General features: G+C 42.3%; 1 protein-coding gene across 1 annotated transcript; it reads right to left on the reverse strand.

Moving 5' to 3' along the window:
* Positions 1–3,122: 3,122 nt before the first annotated feature.
* On the reverse strand, positions 3,123–18,189 carry LSM7 (LSM7 homolog, U6 small nuclear RNA and mRNA degradation associated). The gene is made up of 4 exons (XM_084614312.1): positions 18,047–18,189; positions 16,913–17,003; positions 14,307–14,378; positions 3,123–3,515 (listed from the first exon to the last, which is right to left on the reverse strand). Exons 1-4 carry the CDS (start codon positions 18,050–18,052, stop codon positions 3,373–3,375), a joined length of 312 nt encoding a protein of 103 aa, XP_084470438.1. The 5' UTR covers positions 18,053–18,189; the 3' UTR covers positions 3,123–3,372.
* Between the last annotated feature and the right edge of the window lie 5 nt (positions 18,190–18,194).

Raw genomic sequence — 18,194 nt, forward strand, 5'->3', positions numbered from 1 at the left:
GTCTCCTAGCATGAGGTTCACAATAATATTTCTTTAGCAGTTAAGAGCCCTTTTCTGAGGACCTTTGTCCAGAAAGGTACTAGAGTCTCAACTATCTCCTACTCTGAACCTCACTCTAATCAATCTGACATGATGGATTTAAATGATTCTATTGGGATCCAGGAAGTGGGCAGGATCCACAGGACCTGGAAGCCAAGTGATTTCAGGGGACAACTAATAAAATAAGAACCTGAGTGCGGTCAAAGATTTAAATGATGCTGGGTGCTTTGATGTAACTCTGCCTCCAGATTTGTTACCAATCCTTGACATTGAGCTCTGCAGGTGCACTGCAGAACTCATACCAGGCTGCTACAGCTTGGAGAGATTGGGCTTCTGCCCTTTAGTATTGACACTATCCCTTTCTACCAACCCAACCCCTCATTAATAACACATGGGCTGCTCCAGAGAGCAGTTGTAATTTGCCAGTCAATGTAAAGTGCACAAGCTCCCAGCTGATATGGTCAGATTCTAAGATATGTGACCTGAGGTAGATTTGGCTGTTGCCAGTAGCACTGGCAAAGGCAATGTTATTCTCTAGAAGTGCTCTAGGTCATCATATTAATGGTCTATTAGTAGGTTATACTATCCATCCATCTAAATATTTATACCATAGTGATGAGCCATAATATATGAGAGCCTTTTGAAAGAACAAGAACCAGGTAGTTCTCCACATACTGATCCAACTCTCTTCATCTATCCATGTCAAGGAATAGGCTGGGATAATTGTTATAACGGATTTTAAAACAATTTCTGTCCCGTGGGAAATTCCAATATTTCATCATGTTTTCATCCTCAATTGGGACAAAAAGTCAAACTATCAGAACTTTTCTTCTAAAAGTTCAGAAAAAATTTGATTTGGCAATATCTGATTATTAAGAGTTAATATTAACCAGTGCCTGCTTGAGTTGCCCTGGTGCTTCCTAGGAGCGTGTAGTTCATTTGCCCCATGGTCCCATTCTTCTTTATGAGCCAAGGTCCCCTGCTAGACTAACTCTCCCATGATGCAACATGATACACTGCAGCAGTTTAGACAGATATAGATTAACACTGAATCCTCCTGAAACTACGTTTAATTTTCCATTAGGAAAATGGATAGTTGTAAGCAAAATTGACATTTTCCATGGAAAATGTTGATTTTCCAGAAACCACATTTTCCATCATTAAATGGAGCCAAGTCATGGAGAAGCAGTGATTCTTATTCTTTCGCTCAGTCCCACAAATGTAGAATGAAGATGGGGCAGAGGAGATGGGGGAAGTCTTATTTCTGGGAGTTTTCTCAGCAACCATGGGAGCTATCCTTCCTCACCAACTTCCATCTCCAAATGGAGTGGTGGCCGCACATCAGAATCCATATCTACATCTGACATGGTCTTTCACCTTCCCCTCCACCCTCTCTGCTTGCAAACATCTCTATGCCTTCTTCACCACTGCCATATATGATTGGCATGCTCTTCCAAGATCTATGCAAAGACATGGCAGAGTTAAGGTTCTGGTGCACAGTTAGCAGGGGAGGCGCCTGGTTGTTAGAGAAGGCAGACATGCACTGTTAAATAGCTTAACTTTTCATTTCCTTGCTTTGGTAGTTTTGCAGCAGGTATGTTTCCAAAGTTGTGTGAATTAGTCTACGTAAGTCTGTAGGACAGAACCAGTTTTGTAGATTTTCTGCAGAAGCCCTAGTACATTTGTGAGTTCTATAACATAGCATGTTATACAGGTAAAATTCCTGTCAATTACTGAAAAGTACCACAATTACAGAAAAGAAGAACTTAAAAAAAATAGATGGCACAGCTTTGATCAAGAACTAGCAAAAGCTTATAAAAACTAAAATCCAACACCTCTTCTCCCTGAAGTTTTACTTACATAAACATACTATTGAATTAATCTGCAACTTCACATATGTATTCAGAGACTGTCACTCTAGTGACAAAAAGGGAGATTTAGAAGCCCCCACTCTTCAAAATACAGAGTCCATGCAGCTAAAAAAGAGTAATTCTATTTCAACTCCTACCTTAGCAAGACTACATAACCAAGTTCCAATTAAAGAACAAAGTTGACCTTCAAAGCCATGCAAAATCATGTTCAATGGAGCACCCAGACCAAGTTGTGCTTTCACGTATATGGACAGCATTGTTCTTATTGATGTTGCATGAGTCAGAAAGAACTCTAGCTGACTTTTATATGTTATGTTGAGTTTACAAGACTGGCTTTCCAGATTAAAATTGACAGATAGGCACAAGAGCAGCAAACTAGTCTCTTAAGAGCTTTTATTTATTCACAATTGTGCTGAAGTTTTCCCATGTATCATGTATAAAGTTTAGAAATGCATAGTTACAAGTCAACAAGAAGAAGAAATCACAAGTGGAAGTATGAATATGTATGCAAGGTGCAAAGTAATCTAGTACTACTAGACTGCCTGCAGTAGAAAATTAAATTTTAAAATAAGCATACAGGACAAAACCAATGTTCCTTCCCCATGGTCCTATCTGCTATATAGAAGAAAAAAGGTAACTTCAGTAGGTTTTAGGTCACTCAGCCAAGCCTGAAATTTTCTGGGGCCACTCAACACAGATGTCTCTAGGGAAGACTGACTTTACAAATTCCACCAAAGGCAAGGTTTGGAACAAGAGCCAGAAATTGATAAGATTCCCTCCTTAGCTCTGGTGTTTATAAAGAATGGTAACAAGTCAGTAAATACTCAAATTCATTTCCCTATAAGTATCTGAGTGGGCAGGCAGATAAGAAATCACTAGTACAGAGCCTAAGATGCTCTGTGGAATGGTCCCTGCCTGTAAATTCTGCTGCATAGAGGAAAGAAAAGAGAATTGGAAAAAACAAACCTGAAGAAGAGCTCTGCGTAAGCTTGTCTCTCACTAACAGACATTGGTCCAGTAAAAGATATTACCTCACCCACTTTGTCTCCCTACTATGAAAACTTGGTTTTGGGGGTATTTAGTTAGTCTTTTAGATCCAATCTTCATGCATGCCTGCTGGCTACCACTACTCTTAGTTCCAAGCAGTCATTTTAAACCCAGAATAGAGAAAGGGATGTCTGTACCATTTAAGACTTCAATTTGAACACTGACTAGAGCAGTAATGAAGTTTTTCTTTATTGAACAAAATTAGATCCGATTTTGCAGTCGTCATTCCGTGTTCCTGCTATCACTGGTGGCAAATGACAAAGTAAAAAGGTCAAGGTCCTTCTGCCCCTTATAAAATGAACATTTAAAAAAAACCAAACAAAATCTATTCCCCAAAATGGGAAGGTTTCTCATACGCTGTTCATTATCTCCAATGATTTGCAACCTTGAGGTTTCAGTGAGTCCCAAGAAAACGTTAGCCCTCCTGCTGCTGAATGAAAGGGTTTGGAATAGCTTCCATTCCATCTTGTGGACAAATAAGAACCACAGATGTTCCTCTGCAAACCACCAGTCCCAGCTGACGGGTATCCTCTGTTAATTTGTATTGGTCGTCTGGATCTGAAAGTAAACCACCCAGGAGGGCTTAGGGTTACAATGACAGCATAAAGAAAAGAAACAGAATTCAACCAGCTTCAAAGACGTACACAGCTCCCTCCACCCCCATCCCCAGGTTTTTCTGAATTATTTTAGAGAGATTAAATTTCCTCTATCATTCTTCACAGAATCATAGGACTAGAAGGGACCTGGAGAGGTCATCTACTTCAGTCCCCTGCACTAATGGTAGGGCTAAGTATTAGTCTTATAACTTTTGATTCCTATTAGTACCTCTTAACACTCACTTTGTTAGTCTTCTTTTCTTTCTATATTAAACTCATTTGCACATTAACTATTCTCCTCAAATCTGTACCATATTAGCAAGAGTGTGTCTAAGTTCTAAGGCCCAGCATGTTGGTTCTTAACCTGTGAATGACTGGTACTCAGGAATTTCAGGTGATTGAGGGCTGGGCTGTATCTAATTATCCTCAGGATCTCCGAGCCTGTGGAAATCCAAGTATCCACAGAAAATAAAAAAATGTCTAGAGAGGTATGTTATAAAAAACTGGGTGATCCATAAGGAATATTTGTTATGGCACATGGGTTCTATAATGGAGGAAAGAATGACTACTGAAAAAGATTTTAACTCATTCAGAACTGGCAATTGCCATAGCTGTTAGTAACAGTGACAAGACTAGAGATTCCTTTTTACTCAGTCAGGTAAGCTGAGGACTACAAAAGACAGGTTTCAGAGTAACAGCCGTGTTAGTCTGTATTCGCAAAAAGAAAAGGAGTACTTGCGGCAAATTAAAGACTAACCAATTTATTTGAGCATAAGCTTTCGTGAGCTACAGCTCACTTCATCAGATGCATACTGTGGAAAGTGTAGAAGATCTTTTTATACACACAAAGCATGAAAAAATACCCTCCCACCCCACTCTCCTGCTGGTAATAGCTTATCTAAAGTGATTACTCTTGATCATCATACACATTGTAAGGAGGTGGGCCATTTCCAGCACAAATCCAGGGTTTAACAAAAACGTCTGGGGGGGGGGGGGGAGGTAGGAAAAAACAAGGGGAAATAGGCCTGAATAGAGACTGGGAGTGGCTAAGTCATTATTGCAAGGTAACCTAAGTTAATTGTATCCAATTTGCAAATGAATTCCAATTCAACAGTTTCTCGCTGGAGTCTGGATTTGAAGTTTTTTTGTTGTAATATTGCAACTTTCATGTCTGTAATCGCGTGACCAGAGAGATTAAAGTGTCCTTCGACTGGTTTATGAATGTTATAATTCTTGACATCTGATTTGTGTCCATTTATTCTTTTACATGGAGACTGTCCAGTTTGACCAATGTACATGGCAGAGGGGCATTGCTGGCACATGATGGCATATATCACATTGGTGGATGTGCAGGTGAACGAGCCTCTGATAGTGTGGCTGATGTTATTAGGCCCTGTGATGGTGTCCCCTGAATAGATATGTGGGCACAGTTGGCAACGGGCTTTGTTGCAAGGATAGGTTCCTGGGTTAGTGGTTCTGTTGTGTGGTATGTGGTTGCTGGTGAGTACTTGCTTCCGGTTGCGGGGCTGTCTGTAGGCAAGGACTGGCCTGTCTCCCAAGATTTGTGAGAGTGTTGGGTCATCCTTCAGGATAGGTTGTAGATCCTTAATAATGCGTTGGAGGGGTTTTAGTTGGGGGCTGAAGGTGACAGCTAGTGGCGTTCTGTTATTTTCTTTGTTAGGCCTGTCCTGTAGTAGGCGACTTGTGGGAACTCTTCTGGCTCTATCAATCTGTTTCTTCACTTCCGCAGGTGGGTATTGTAGTTGTAAGAATGCTTGATAGAGATCTTGTAGGTGTTTGTCTCTGTCTGAGGGGTTGGAGCAAATGCGGTTGTATCGCAGAGCTTGGCTGTAGACGATGGATCGTGTGGTGTGGTTAGGGTGAAATCTGGAGGCATGTAGGTAGGAATAGCGGTCAGTAGGTTTCCGGTATAGGGTGGTCTTTATGTGACCATCGTTATTAGCACTGTAGTGTCCAGGAAGTGCATCTCTTGTGTGGACTGGACCAGGCTGAGGTTGATGGTGGGATGGAAATTGTTGAAATCATGGTGGAATTCTTCAAGGGCTTCTTTTCCATGGGTCCAGATGATGAAGATGTCATCAATATAGCACAAGTAGAGTAGGGGCATTAGGGGACGAGAGCTGAGGAAGCGTTGTTCTAAGTCAGCCATAAAAATGTTGGCATACTGTGGGGCCATGTGGGTACCCATAGCAGTGCCACTGATCTGAAGGTATACATTATCCCCAATGTGAAATAGTTATGGGTAAGGACAAAGTCAAAGTTTAGCCACCAGGTTAGCTGTGACATTATTGGGGATAGTGTTCCTCATGGCTTGTAGTCCATCTTTGTGTGGAATGTTGATGTAGAGGGTCTCTACATCCATAGTGGTCAGGATGGTGTTATCAGGAAGATCACCGATGGATTGTAGTTTCCTTAGGAAGTCAGTGGTGTCTCAAAGGTAGTTGGGAGTGCTGGTAGCGTAGGGCCTGAGGAGGGAGTCTACATAGCCAGACAATCCTGCTGTCAGGGTGCCAATGCCTGAGATGATGGGGTGCCCAGGATTTCCAGGTTTATGGATCTTGGGTAGTAGACAGAATATCCCAGGTCGGGGTTCCAGGGGTGTGTCTGTGCGGATTTGATCTTGTGCTTTTTCAGGGAGTTTCTTGAGCAAATGCTGTAGTTTCTTTTGGTACCTCTCAGTGGGATCAGAGGGTAATGGCTTGTAGAAAGTGGTGCTGGAGAGCTGCCGAGCAGCCTCTTGTTCATATTCCGACCTATTCATGATGACAACAGCACCTCCTTTGTCAGCCTTTTTGATTATGATGTCAGAGTTGTTTCTGAGGCTGTGGATGGCATTGTGTTCTGCATGGCTGAGGTTATGGGGCAAGTGATGCTGCTTTTCCACAATTTCAGCCCGTGCACCTCGGCGGACGCACTCTATGTAGAAGTCCAGTCTGCCGTTTCGACCTTCAGGAGGAGTCCACCTAGAATCCTTCTTTTTGTAGTGTTGGTAGGGAGGTCTCTGTGGATTAGTATGTTGTTCAGAGGTATGTTGGAAATATTCCTTGAGTCGGAGACGTCGAAAATAGGATTCTAGGCCACCACAGAACTGTATCATGTTCGTGGGGGTGGAAGGGCAGAAGGAGAGGCCCCAAGATAGGATAGCTGCTTCTGCTGGGCTGAGAGTATAGTTTGATAGGTTAACAATATTGCTGGGTGGGTTGAGGGAACCATTGCTGTGGCCCCTTGTGGCATGTAGTAGTTTAGAAAGTTTAGTGTCCTCTCTCTTTTGTAGAGAAGCAAAGTGTGTGTTGTAAATGGCTTGTCTAGTTTTAGTAAAGTCCAGCCACGAGGAAGTTTGTGTAGAAGGTTGGTTTTTTATGAGAGTATCCATTTTTGAGAGCTCATTCTTAATCTTTCCCTGTTTGCTGTAGAGGATGTTGATCAGGTGATTCCGCAGTTTCTTTGAGAGCGTGTGGCACGATGGTCACATAAACACAACCCTATACCGGAAACCTACTGACCGCTATTCCTACCTACATGCTTCCATCTTTCACCCTGACCACACCACACGATCCATCGTCTACAGCCAAGCTCTGCGATACAACCGCATTTGCTCCAACCCCTCAGACAGAGACAAACACCTACAAGATCTCTATCAAGCATCCTTACAACTACAATACCCACTTGCGGAAGCGAAGAAACAGATTGATAGAGCCAGAAGAGTTCCCACAAGTCGCCTACTACAGGACAGGCCTAACAAAGAAAATAACAGAACGCCACTAGCTGTCACCTTCAGCCCCCAACTAAAACCCCTCCAACGCATTATTAAGGATCTACAACCTACCCTGAAGGATGACCCAACACTCTCACAAATCTTGGGAGACAGGCCAGTCCTTGCCTACAGACAGCCCCCCAACCGGAAGCAAATACTCACCAGCAGCCACATACCACACAACAGAACCACCAACCCAGGAACCTATCCTTGCAACAAAGCCCGTTGCCAACTGTGCCCACATATCTGTTCAGGGGACACCATCACAGGCCCTAATAACATCAGCCACACTATCAGAGGCTCGTTCACCTGCACATCCACCAATGTGATATATGCCATCATGTGCCAGCAATGCCCTTCTGTCATGTACATTGGTCAAACTGGACAGTCTCCATGTAAAAGAATAAATGGACACAAATCAGATGTCAAGAATTATAACATTCATAAACCAGTCGGAGGACACTTTAATCTCTCTGGTCACGCGATTACAGACATGAAAGTTGCGATATTACAACAAAAAAAAACTTCAAATCCAGTGAGAAACTGTTGAATTGGAATTCATTTGCAAATTGGAAACAATTAACTTAGGCTTGAATAGAGACTGGGGGTGGCTAAGTCATTACGCAAGGTAACCTATTTCCCCTTGTTTTTTCCTACTCCCCCCCCCGGACGTTCTTGTTAAACCCTGGATTTGTGCTGGAAATGGCCCAACTTGATTATCATACACATTGTAAGGAGAGTGATCACTTTAGATAAGCTATTACCAGCAGGAGAGTGGGGTGGGGGGAGGTAATTTTTCATGCTTTGTGTGTATAAAAAGATCTTCTACACTTTCCACAGTATGCATCCGATGAAGTGAGCTGTAGCTCACAAAAGCTTATGCTCAAATAAATTGGTTAGTCTTTAATTTGCCGCAAGTACTCCTTTTCTTTTTGCGACTACAAAAGAAATTCCATTAGTAATTAGAAAAACAAGAATACATGGTAATCATCATGGGAAAGTATTTTTTCCCCTCCAACAACAGGTTTTTGATCTCATATCTTATTTAAAAAAACAGGTCTTGGAAGTCAGGTTGGGGAGTGCAGTCTATCAGCATCCCACCAGAGAGCAAGGAGAGAGAAACAGAGGCCAGCTCTTTTCCTTACAGAAATGTGGTAATGTATCTATTCTTTCTGTATTCTGCATAGTGCTGTACTAATCTGATAATCTTTGATGAAATAATTCAAGTGGAGCCTGTTATTTGATTATCGTGACTCGTTCGTAACTACAAATGTGTAACATACCTTAAAATGAAGTTATTGATAACTGAGGATTCAAAGCTGCACATATCCTGTGCTATGACAATGACCATGTGTGACAGAATGCACCTATGTCCACACCCTACACACTATTTTAATAATGTTTGTACCAAGTGTGTCCTGCAAGGGCTTGCTTGAAAACTCGTAATTTACTTGTTGTCAGTGTTCCGATAAAGCGTGTGTGACAACATTGTATGTGAAGTTATAAGATTGTATGTTATAAGATTCCATTGTATGGTGTTATTAACATATGCTCCAAACTGAGGCTGGCTAACGGGTCTGTCTCAAACAAAGGAATGTGTGCTCTGTTTAATTTGCATTTAAGCAGTAAACAGAGTCATCATATAGGAAGGGTACACAAAGAAACCCCAAATAGGTGAGAAAAAGCAGAAGGGAACATTCTTTCCTACAGACTGTCTCCTGAATCTCAGCTGGAAATGTTTCTAAGAGGGGGACTGACCCTATAAAAATGAGGGACAAACACCCCAAGGCACATCATCTCTCTCTCTCTGCCCATGAATGCACTGCACCAAAAGGAACAAAGGAAGCAATCAATGAACTGGTGAAGGGGTTCTGTCCTAAGAAGTTGGTCTGTAAGACTGCTGAGTGAGAAAAACTTTGCTTTGAATTTAATATAGTTTAAGTTATGCATCAGTTGTGTTTTATTCTTTATTTTTCTTGTAACCATTTTGACTTCTATTCCTCATTACTTGTACTCAACTACAAAAAGATAAGTATAAAACTTATCCCATTGTTTTATATAATCCAGTGTGTTTACACTGAAGTGTCTGTGCATATTATTCCTATTAAAGAAATACAAATTTTATATGAATTTGTATGGTCTTAGGAGAGGGCAGGGAAATACAAGACATACATGCATGGGGGGGGGGGGGGGGGGGGGGAGGAAAGAGAATCTACAACTGGGAGTGCGGTAGGGTCACCCTGCAGTAGAGCCAAGCTATGGCTGGCTGCCTGTAGTGCATATGTGCGCGCACGCACACACACAAGTGACTTGCATAGTACAGACTATTTGTGAGCAGTCCAGACTAGAAGCACCCCAAGTTAGCGGGCAGGGATTGTATCCTGGGTACATCCAAACTTGTCAAATAAATATATCAAATGGAAAACAAGGAGAAATTGACAGTAATTAATATAGATCAGAAGTTAACTGTAAATAAAAAATTGATAATGGAAGCAAACGGACACAAGGAGAAATCTATGACCAGCAGAGTTAAGGACAATAAGGAGGAGTATTTTTTTAAAAATATTTTATGAACAAAAAGAATAGAATAATTACTTAATCACACTGTTAAATTCTAAATAAAATAGTAGAATCTCCATCCTTAGAGGTTTTTAAGGCCTGGCTTGACAAAGCCCTGGCTGGGATTGGTCCTGCTTTGAGCAGGGGATTGGACTAAATGACCTCCTGAGGTCTCTTCCAACCCTAATATTCTATGAATACCAATTGAAATTTACTAAATATTTTTGGATGTTTTTCTACATTTTCAATTATATTGATTTCAATTACAACACAGAATACAAAGTGTACAGTGCTCACTTTATATTATTTTTTTATTACAAATACTTGCACTCTAAAAATGACAAAAAAGATATTTTTCAATTCACCTCATACAAGTACTGAAGTGCAATCTTGAAAGTACAACTTAAATGTAGATTGTTATACAACTGCATTCAAAAATAAAAATGTAAAACTTTAGAGTCTACAAGTCTACTCAGTCCTACTTCTTGTTCAGCCAATTGTTAAACAAACAAGTTTGTTTACATTTATGGGAAATAATGCTGCCTGCTTCCTATTTACAATGCCACCAGAAAGTGAGAACGGGCATTTACATGGCACTTTTGTATCTGGCATTGCCAGATCAGCATACGAATGTTTAGCCTCTTCACGCTTCGTCCTCTGGAATGGTGGCCATGCTTCCATGCTGATGACACTCATTTAAAAAAAAAAAAGTTAATCAATTTGTGACTGAATTCCTTGGGGGACAATTGTAGGTCTCCGGCTCTGTTTTACCTGCATTCTGCCATATATTTCATGTTATGGCAGTCTCAGATGATGACCATGTTGTTCAAGAACACTTTCACTGCAGATTTGACAAAATGCAAAGTAGGTAGCAATGTGAGATTTCTGAAGATAGCTGCAGCACTTGACCCAAAGTTTAAGAATCTGAAGTGCTGTCCAAAATCTGAGAGGGATGAGGTGTGGAGAATGCTTTCAGAAGTATTAAAAGAGCAACACTCTATGTCGAAACTACAGAACTCAAACCACCAAAAAGGAAAGTTAACCTTCTGCTGGTGGCATCTGACACAGATAATGAAAATGAAAATGCATCCATCCGCACTACTTTGGATTGTTATTGAGCAGAACTTATCAGCATGGACGCACGCCCTCTGGAATGATGGTTGAAGTATGAAGGAACATATGAATCTTTAGCACATCTAGCACGTAAATATCTTGTGACGCTGGCTACAACAGTGCCAAGTGAATGCCTGTTCTCACTTTCAGGTGACATTGTGAACAAGAAGGAGGCAGCATTATCTCCCGCAAATGTAAACAAACTTGTTTGTCTTAGCAATCGGCTGAACAAGTAGGACTGGGTTGTAGGCGCTAAAGTTTTACATTCTTTTGTTTTTGAGTGCAGTTATTTTTTTGTATACAATTCTACATTTGTAAATTCAACTTTCATGATAAAGAGATTGCACTACAGTACTTGTATTAGGTGAATTGATAAATCTTTTTACAGTACAAATATTTGTAATAAAAAATAAATATAAAGTGAGCAATGTACACTTTGTATTCTGTGTTGTAATTGAAATCAATATATTTGAAAATGTAGAAAACATCCAAAAACATTTAAATAAATGGTAATTATTGTTTAACAGTGAGATTAATCACAATTGATTTTTTTAATCACTTGACAGACCTAATTTTTATTAATGACTTGGAAGAAAAACAAACCCACCAATAAAGTTTGCACATAACACAAAAGTTGGAGGAGGGGTTAATAAAGAAGGTCACTGATTTAGAGAGATCTGGATCAAACTGGGTGCAAGCAGACACTATGCGTTCTCGATGCATACATTTAGTCATCGTAGAAGGCCTTACATACAAGATGGGGGACTCTACCCTGGGAAGCAGAGACACTGAAAAAGGTTTGGGGGTCATAGTGGATAATCAGCTGAACATGTGCTCTCAGTTGCATGCTGTGGCTAAAACAGCTAATGCTATCCTGGGATGCATGAACAGGGGAATGTTGAATAGGAGCAGAGAGGTTATTTTACCTCTATATTTGGCACTGGTATGATCATTGCTGGAATACTGTGTCCAGATCTGGTGCCCACAATTCAAGAAGGGTGTTGATAAACTGGAGAGGGTTCAGGGAAGAGCCATGAGAGTTATTAAAGGTATAAAAAAACCCATGCCTAATAGTGATAGACTCAAGGAGCTCCTTCTGTATAGCTTAACAAAGACAGTTAAAGGATGACTTGATTACAGTCTACAAGTATCTACTTTGTGAACAAATATTTAATAAGGGACTCTTCAATCAAGTAGAGTAAGGTATAACATGATTTGATGACTGGAAGTTGAAGCTAGACATATTCAGACAAAAAAAATACACGCTTTATTTCCAAATGAGAGTAATTAACCCTGTGTTGTGGTGGATTCTCCCTCACTATTTTTAAATCAAGACTGGATGTTTTTCTAAAAGATCTGTTCTAGGAATTATTTTGGGGAAGTTCTATGATACTATGTTATACAGGAGCTCAAACTAGATGATCACAATGATCACTTCTGGCCTTGCAATCTATGAACTTTACTTTGAAGGACATACCATTCAGATCCCTCAAATGGCAGAAATTAAAAGCTCTTATCAAATGAGACACCTAAGAACTGGTGTCCAGATGACAAAAGAACTTCCCAATCCCTAAATCCAAACAGATTCTAGGACCACTATAGAATAGTCCAAAAACTACAGGAAGACAGACTTTTCCATATATAAATTCCACATTCACCCAAAAATTACATTTGCACATCCGGAGGAGGGAGAAAAATTGTTCTCTTTAACCTCTGAGGATACAACAAGAAACAATGGGCTTAAATTGCAGCAAAGGCGGTTTAAGTTGGACATTAGGAAAAGCTTCCTGTCAGGGTAGTTAAGCACTGAAATAAATTGCCTAGGGAGGTGGTGGAATCTCTATCGTTGGAGATTTTTAAAAGCAGGTTAGACAAACACCTGTCTAATGGTCTAGATAATACTTAGTCCTGCCTTGTGTACAGGGCTAGATGACCTCTTCAAGTCCCTTTCAGTCCTACAATTCTATGACTGGACTTCATCAGACATTGGTAGGGGAACATTCTCTTGTCTGGATATTGCAACATCAAATGCTATACTTTTTTGTAGTCACCACACTTAGCAATTATTTTTAGCATTCCACAGATTTTGTTTTTAAGTCTACTTCTGAAAAATAAAATTTTATTCTAAAACTGTGGCCAAATGGACAGATGATACTTTGTGACACAATAAACATGCATTCTTTTGCCCCTGTATACCCCCCTGGAAGTTAGGTCATGAGCATCATGCTGTATCATAGGATATGCTAAAAAACAAGGTAAAGATCATAACACAGCAAGAGTTTTGTTTTTAAACAAAAAAGGGGAAGCAGGGTCAGCTGTAGCAGATCACCTGTTTGTGCTGATGGTAATTTTACAAGAGTGCCCCTGGGTTCATAAGACAGCTAAGACCGGAATTTTCAAAGAAGACTAATGAAATCTCAGTAGGTGCTGGATGTTTAACTCCATTAGCTTCTTTGAAAATCCCAGTCTGAAGCGTTAAAGGCATTTTGTGGGAGGAAGTGATGTCATGCAATTAGCTGCTGTGAATCAGTGTCATAGGTAGTAAGATGATCTGCCCCTTAGCAGTGATTCCTGGTTAAGACTACGTTTTAGTTATGGGTATTTTTAGTAAAAGTCATGGACAGGTCACGGGCAGTAAAGAAAAATTCACAGGCCCATAACCTGTCTGTGACTTTTACTAAACACACCCGCTCTGACTAAAACTTGGGTGGGGAGCTGCGGGTGCTCTGGTGGAGGGGACAGTCCAGGAGCACCATGGATGCTGGGGGAGGTGGCCCAGGAATCCCGCTGGTGCTGGGGGAGGAAAGGGGGGGCCGTGGAGCGTGTCCCACGATCCCTGTTAGTGCTGGGGAGGGGAGGAAGGGGGACTGCAGCATGTGACCTGGGACCCCGCTACAGCTGGAGGAAGAGGGAGTTGACAGGACTTCCTACCGGCTCCGTCTCTGCAGCTCCTAGGTGGCAGAGTCACGAGCCAGGGCAGGGGCTCCACTGCTCCCACCACAAGTGCCGGCTGCTGCAGCTCCCATTGGCCAGAGACCCTCCGCCTCCTAGAAGCTGCAATGGGGCCCCCTCACCCCAAGGTAAGCGCCCCTCCCCGTGCACTCCCCTACTCCTAGCCCCTCCCACACACCCGAACTGCTGCTACTGGGCTCAACCGCTGCAGAAGTCACAGAATCCATGACAGACTTGCAGCCTTATTCCTGGTTATTCAGTTGAGACTAGGGTGTTTTATCTGTAAGTGAATCCTTGACATTACAAAATCAGCTTCCATAGTTACTCTAAGCTTTTAGATGGCATGTTACATACCTCTCATATATTCAATAGTGCCATCAAGCACAAGGTTTAGAAGAGGGTCAAATCCTTTCAAGACTCCGCTAGCTGAAGACCACACACACAAAAAAAAAAGTCAGAAACTAAAATACACATTGCTACAGTCTTGTAAAATAGCAAAAGGAAGAAAAATCCCAAAGCCAAGATGTAAGAAAATAAATTCCTAAATTCCACCCCACTCCCAAACTTCAAAGGGGAAACAAATGGGAGCAGCTACCAAAAAGTGCTTGGTCTGGGAGAGAAAGGGAACGGAGGATGCCCTTCTCATCATGTTAAGATGTCATTAGTAAACACACTGAAGCATGACAAGTTGCTTCTAGAACTTTCAGGTTATTCAGACAATTAAGAAACGAAAAAGCCATTTCAAGTAGTGAAACTTTTACGTTCTAGTTTTGTGGTCAGTAGCTTAGCACAGCCTTTCATTCACAAAATGAACTGTCCATGTATTAACTGGAGCAAAAAAGTAGTTGTTTAATAGGATAGTAATTGTTTAACTGACATCATCATAAATCAGAGTAGATTGTGTCTGTGATGGTAAATGTTCATATTTTGATTAACAAAAAAAAACAAAACAAAAAAAAAACTCCACATACTAAGTCCCCCTAAACAGCCCAACGCATCCCATCTCCTGTATATCTTTTCTAGAATGTAAGCTCTTGTGGCACAGGCATTGTCTTCATGTGTATATATTGTAAAGAGCCAAGTACCTGGTTCATGCTAAAGTAGATAGAGTGATGATTTGCAAGGATGGGCAATGAATACATTATGCAGGATCACAAGTTGACTTTCCCACCTTGTAAAAGCCAGTTTTACCATTTATATTACCATAATATCCAAGATCCCCAGTCACGGTAAGACTCCATTGTGCTGGGCACTGTACAAACAAAGAACTAAGAAAATAATCTATGCCCCAAAGAGTTTATAATATAAAGCAGCAGACAAAACTGAGATAGATGGGAGTATAAGGAAATGACGAACCAGCCAGCATGCTAGACAGCGGTATCACTGCACTAATGGGCTAACTGTTATCAAGTTCTTTATAGGCATCATAGCAAAGGAGAGTTTTAAAGAGATTTGAAGCAGGATAATGAGACAGTTTTATGTGGGTTTTTGGTGAACAACTCCCACAAGTGTGGGGCAGCATGGAAGAAAGCATGAAAATGCTAGTTTGAAAATTTAACAAGTGGGTGATGGAGGCTGGCATCTTTGGGTAATGAGAGAGGTGAATCAATATTTCAATACTGAATGAGAGATGATAGGTAGACCATGGATAGGTTGTCAAGGGCCTTGAAAGTGAAGACAAGATGTTTGATGTGTTAGAGAAAGGGAGTCATAGTTGAGGGATGCAAAGAGAGGGGTGACGTGGTGAAAGCAATGGGCTGGGAGAATGATCTTTGCGGCAGCATTCTGAATTGATACAGGGCAAGACAGAATGTGTCAAGGTCAGAGAAAAAAGGATGCGGTAGTAATTGAGACATGAGATGATGAGAGCCTGGACAAGAGTTTTAGCTGCTTGGATGCATACGGCTGGTAAGGCCATAACTTAGGAGATGTTATGCAGAAAGAATTTCCAATATTTAGATGCATCACCTAGATATAAAGTGCCTAAACAGAGGTTTCAGTAAAAAAGGATAGGCCTGTGACATGGGCATGAGTGACAGGCAGAATAGTGATGTTGCTTGCAGTGACAGAGAAAGTAGGTTGGGGGGGAGAAGGCTTGAGGAGAATATTAAGAGCTCTGTTAACCACGTTGAAAGGATGGATGGCTAGACATCCATGGGGAGATGACAGAGAGACAGGCAGAGATTTTAGTTTGAACAGAAGAATAAAAGTTGGGAGGAGAGAGTTAGATCTGGGAGACGAGCACAGAGACAGTAGCTGAATTTGTGTTTGAGAATGAGTCTACTCAGAGATAAGGTGTGTTGAAAGATGAAGGGACCAAGGAGAGAGCCCTATGGAAGTTCCTCTTCCCCCAACTGGAGGGGGGGGGGGATGAGGAGGATCATCTAATGGATATGCTTAAGGAGCAATTAGAGAGGCAGGAGGAGAACCAGTCACAGAAGCCAGGGTAGGACAAGATTTCAAAAAAACAACATGGTCCAAAGATGAATAACAAGTTAAGGAGGAAGACGATGGAGTACTGGTTCAGAGTTTTGGCTAGGAAAAGGTCATTAGAGATTTTGGTGAGAGCAGTTTCAGTTGAGTGCAAGGGGTGGAAGCCAGACTGGAGAGTCTTGGACTGAATTGGAGAAGCAGCTTCAGACAGCAATTGTAGACAGGCATTCAACAAGCTTAGAGATAAGAGGGAGAAGGGAAACAAAGAAAGTGGGGACAAGGATGAGATTTTTAAGACAGCAGAAACAGATTTGTTTTGTGAGATGAAAGAACAGAGGAGAGTGAGAGGTTAAGGAGAAGAATAAGGGAGGGGGGAGATATGAGTGAGCACCAGGGAGCAGTGGTGTTACTGGAGCATGTGGAGGGATTACAGGAGGCAAAAAGCAGTTAGAATTAGGGATGTGGGATTCATTATACCACAAATGTGTGATGATCTGCAAATCAGCATAGTTCAGATTGAAACTTACCTTCCCTACCACCTTGGAATTTTACTCGAATTGTTTTGTCAATATATTTTGAGAGATCCAAGATACTCTCTTTCTTCTTCTTCTCTTTATCCTACGGAGGGGAAAAAGGAAGCAGAGCTAACATAACTAAAAAGTAAACCAGAACCATCTCTTGGTTACATGTTTGGCCAGTGCTTGGCACAAAGGGGTCCTGCAATACAAATAATTAATAATACATTACTAATAGTTAGAAGAAGAATGGTGAAAGTGTTCCCTGCTTAATTGCAAGGGAGCTCATCAGCATAAACTACTGGTGCCTTCAAATACAGATTAGCCCTTGGAAACTTAAAGTCCCCATAAACATACCTGTGTTTGGATCTAGACAGACTCTTGCATGAATTTTAGGCCATGCAAAATGCAACCTGCTTCATCAGGCAGGCCCTTCAAACTCTGGAGTATAATGTACATACCAAACCATCCACCCATCCCACCACATAACACACTTGCCAAACTGAGGGAGTATTCAAGTAATAGCTTAATCTCTAAATGGAGCCATAAAACTCTGACACCTCAACACGCTAGGTTCAGGGATGACAGCAGCGATTTGCAGCGATAGATTATAAGAGTCTACACAGCTAGTCCAAACCTTTGGGTAAGGGGACTTTCAGCGTACTAGATTCTTCTTCATCAGTGATAACTTGAAAGTTACACTCTGGTTTGCGGCTTTACGGCGCCCCTCTGCGTTTGGCATTTACCTCAGCTTGGGCCAGACCCGACACTTGCGGTGCTGCCCCCGCGCCCGCAACGCGGCTCGGCCTTCGCCCCGCACGCGCCGCAGCCGGGTGCTCGCCAGGGCAGGGTCTGGCCAGGGGACCCCAGGCGGACTCACCTCCGCTCGCACCCGGCGCGGCCCGAGCCCCCCGCACGGCTTCCCTCGCCTCTGGCCCGCCGCACGCACGGAGGGGCGGAGCGCTCCGACCGGCCCCTCTCAGGCCGCGGGGGCAGAGTTCCAACAGCCTCCTCCCACTCGCTCAGGCGAGGGAGCTCGGCGGGCTGCTCCGCGAGCCGCCCCTGGCAGAGCCAGACCTAAGCCCGCCCCACCCCGGCGCTCGGGGGAGTCACGGGCAGGGCAGCCCCGGCTCTCCTGCTACTCACCGCCATTTTGCGCCCACCAAGCAGCTCAGCCCTCTGCTCTTTCACCCCGCCACTTCCGGAGCCTGGGTCACAGCCCCGTCCTCTCGTTGGCCACTTCGCCCGCTTTGGCCCCTCCCAGAGGCGGGACTTCCGGGCTGAGGGCCGGGTT

The sequence above is a fragment of the Lepidochelys olivacea genome (assembly GCF_965140295.1).
Source record: "Lepidochelys olivacea isolate rLepOli2 genome assembly, chromosome: 25".
NCBI lineage: Eukaryota > Metazoa > Chordata > Testudines > Cheloniidae > Lepidochelys > Lepidochelys olivacea.

Coding starts and splice junctions, on each gene's coding strand:
- LSM7 (XM_084614312.1), bottom strand. Junction 14,379..16,912: donor ATTCCAAGGTGGTAGGGAAG/GTAAGTTTCAAT, acceptor TGTGGTCTTCAG/CTAGCGGAGTCTTGAAAGGA. Junction 3,516..14,306: donor CACTATTGAATATATGAGAG/GTATGTAACATG, acceptor GTTTACTTTCAG/ATCCAGACGACCAATACAAA.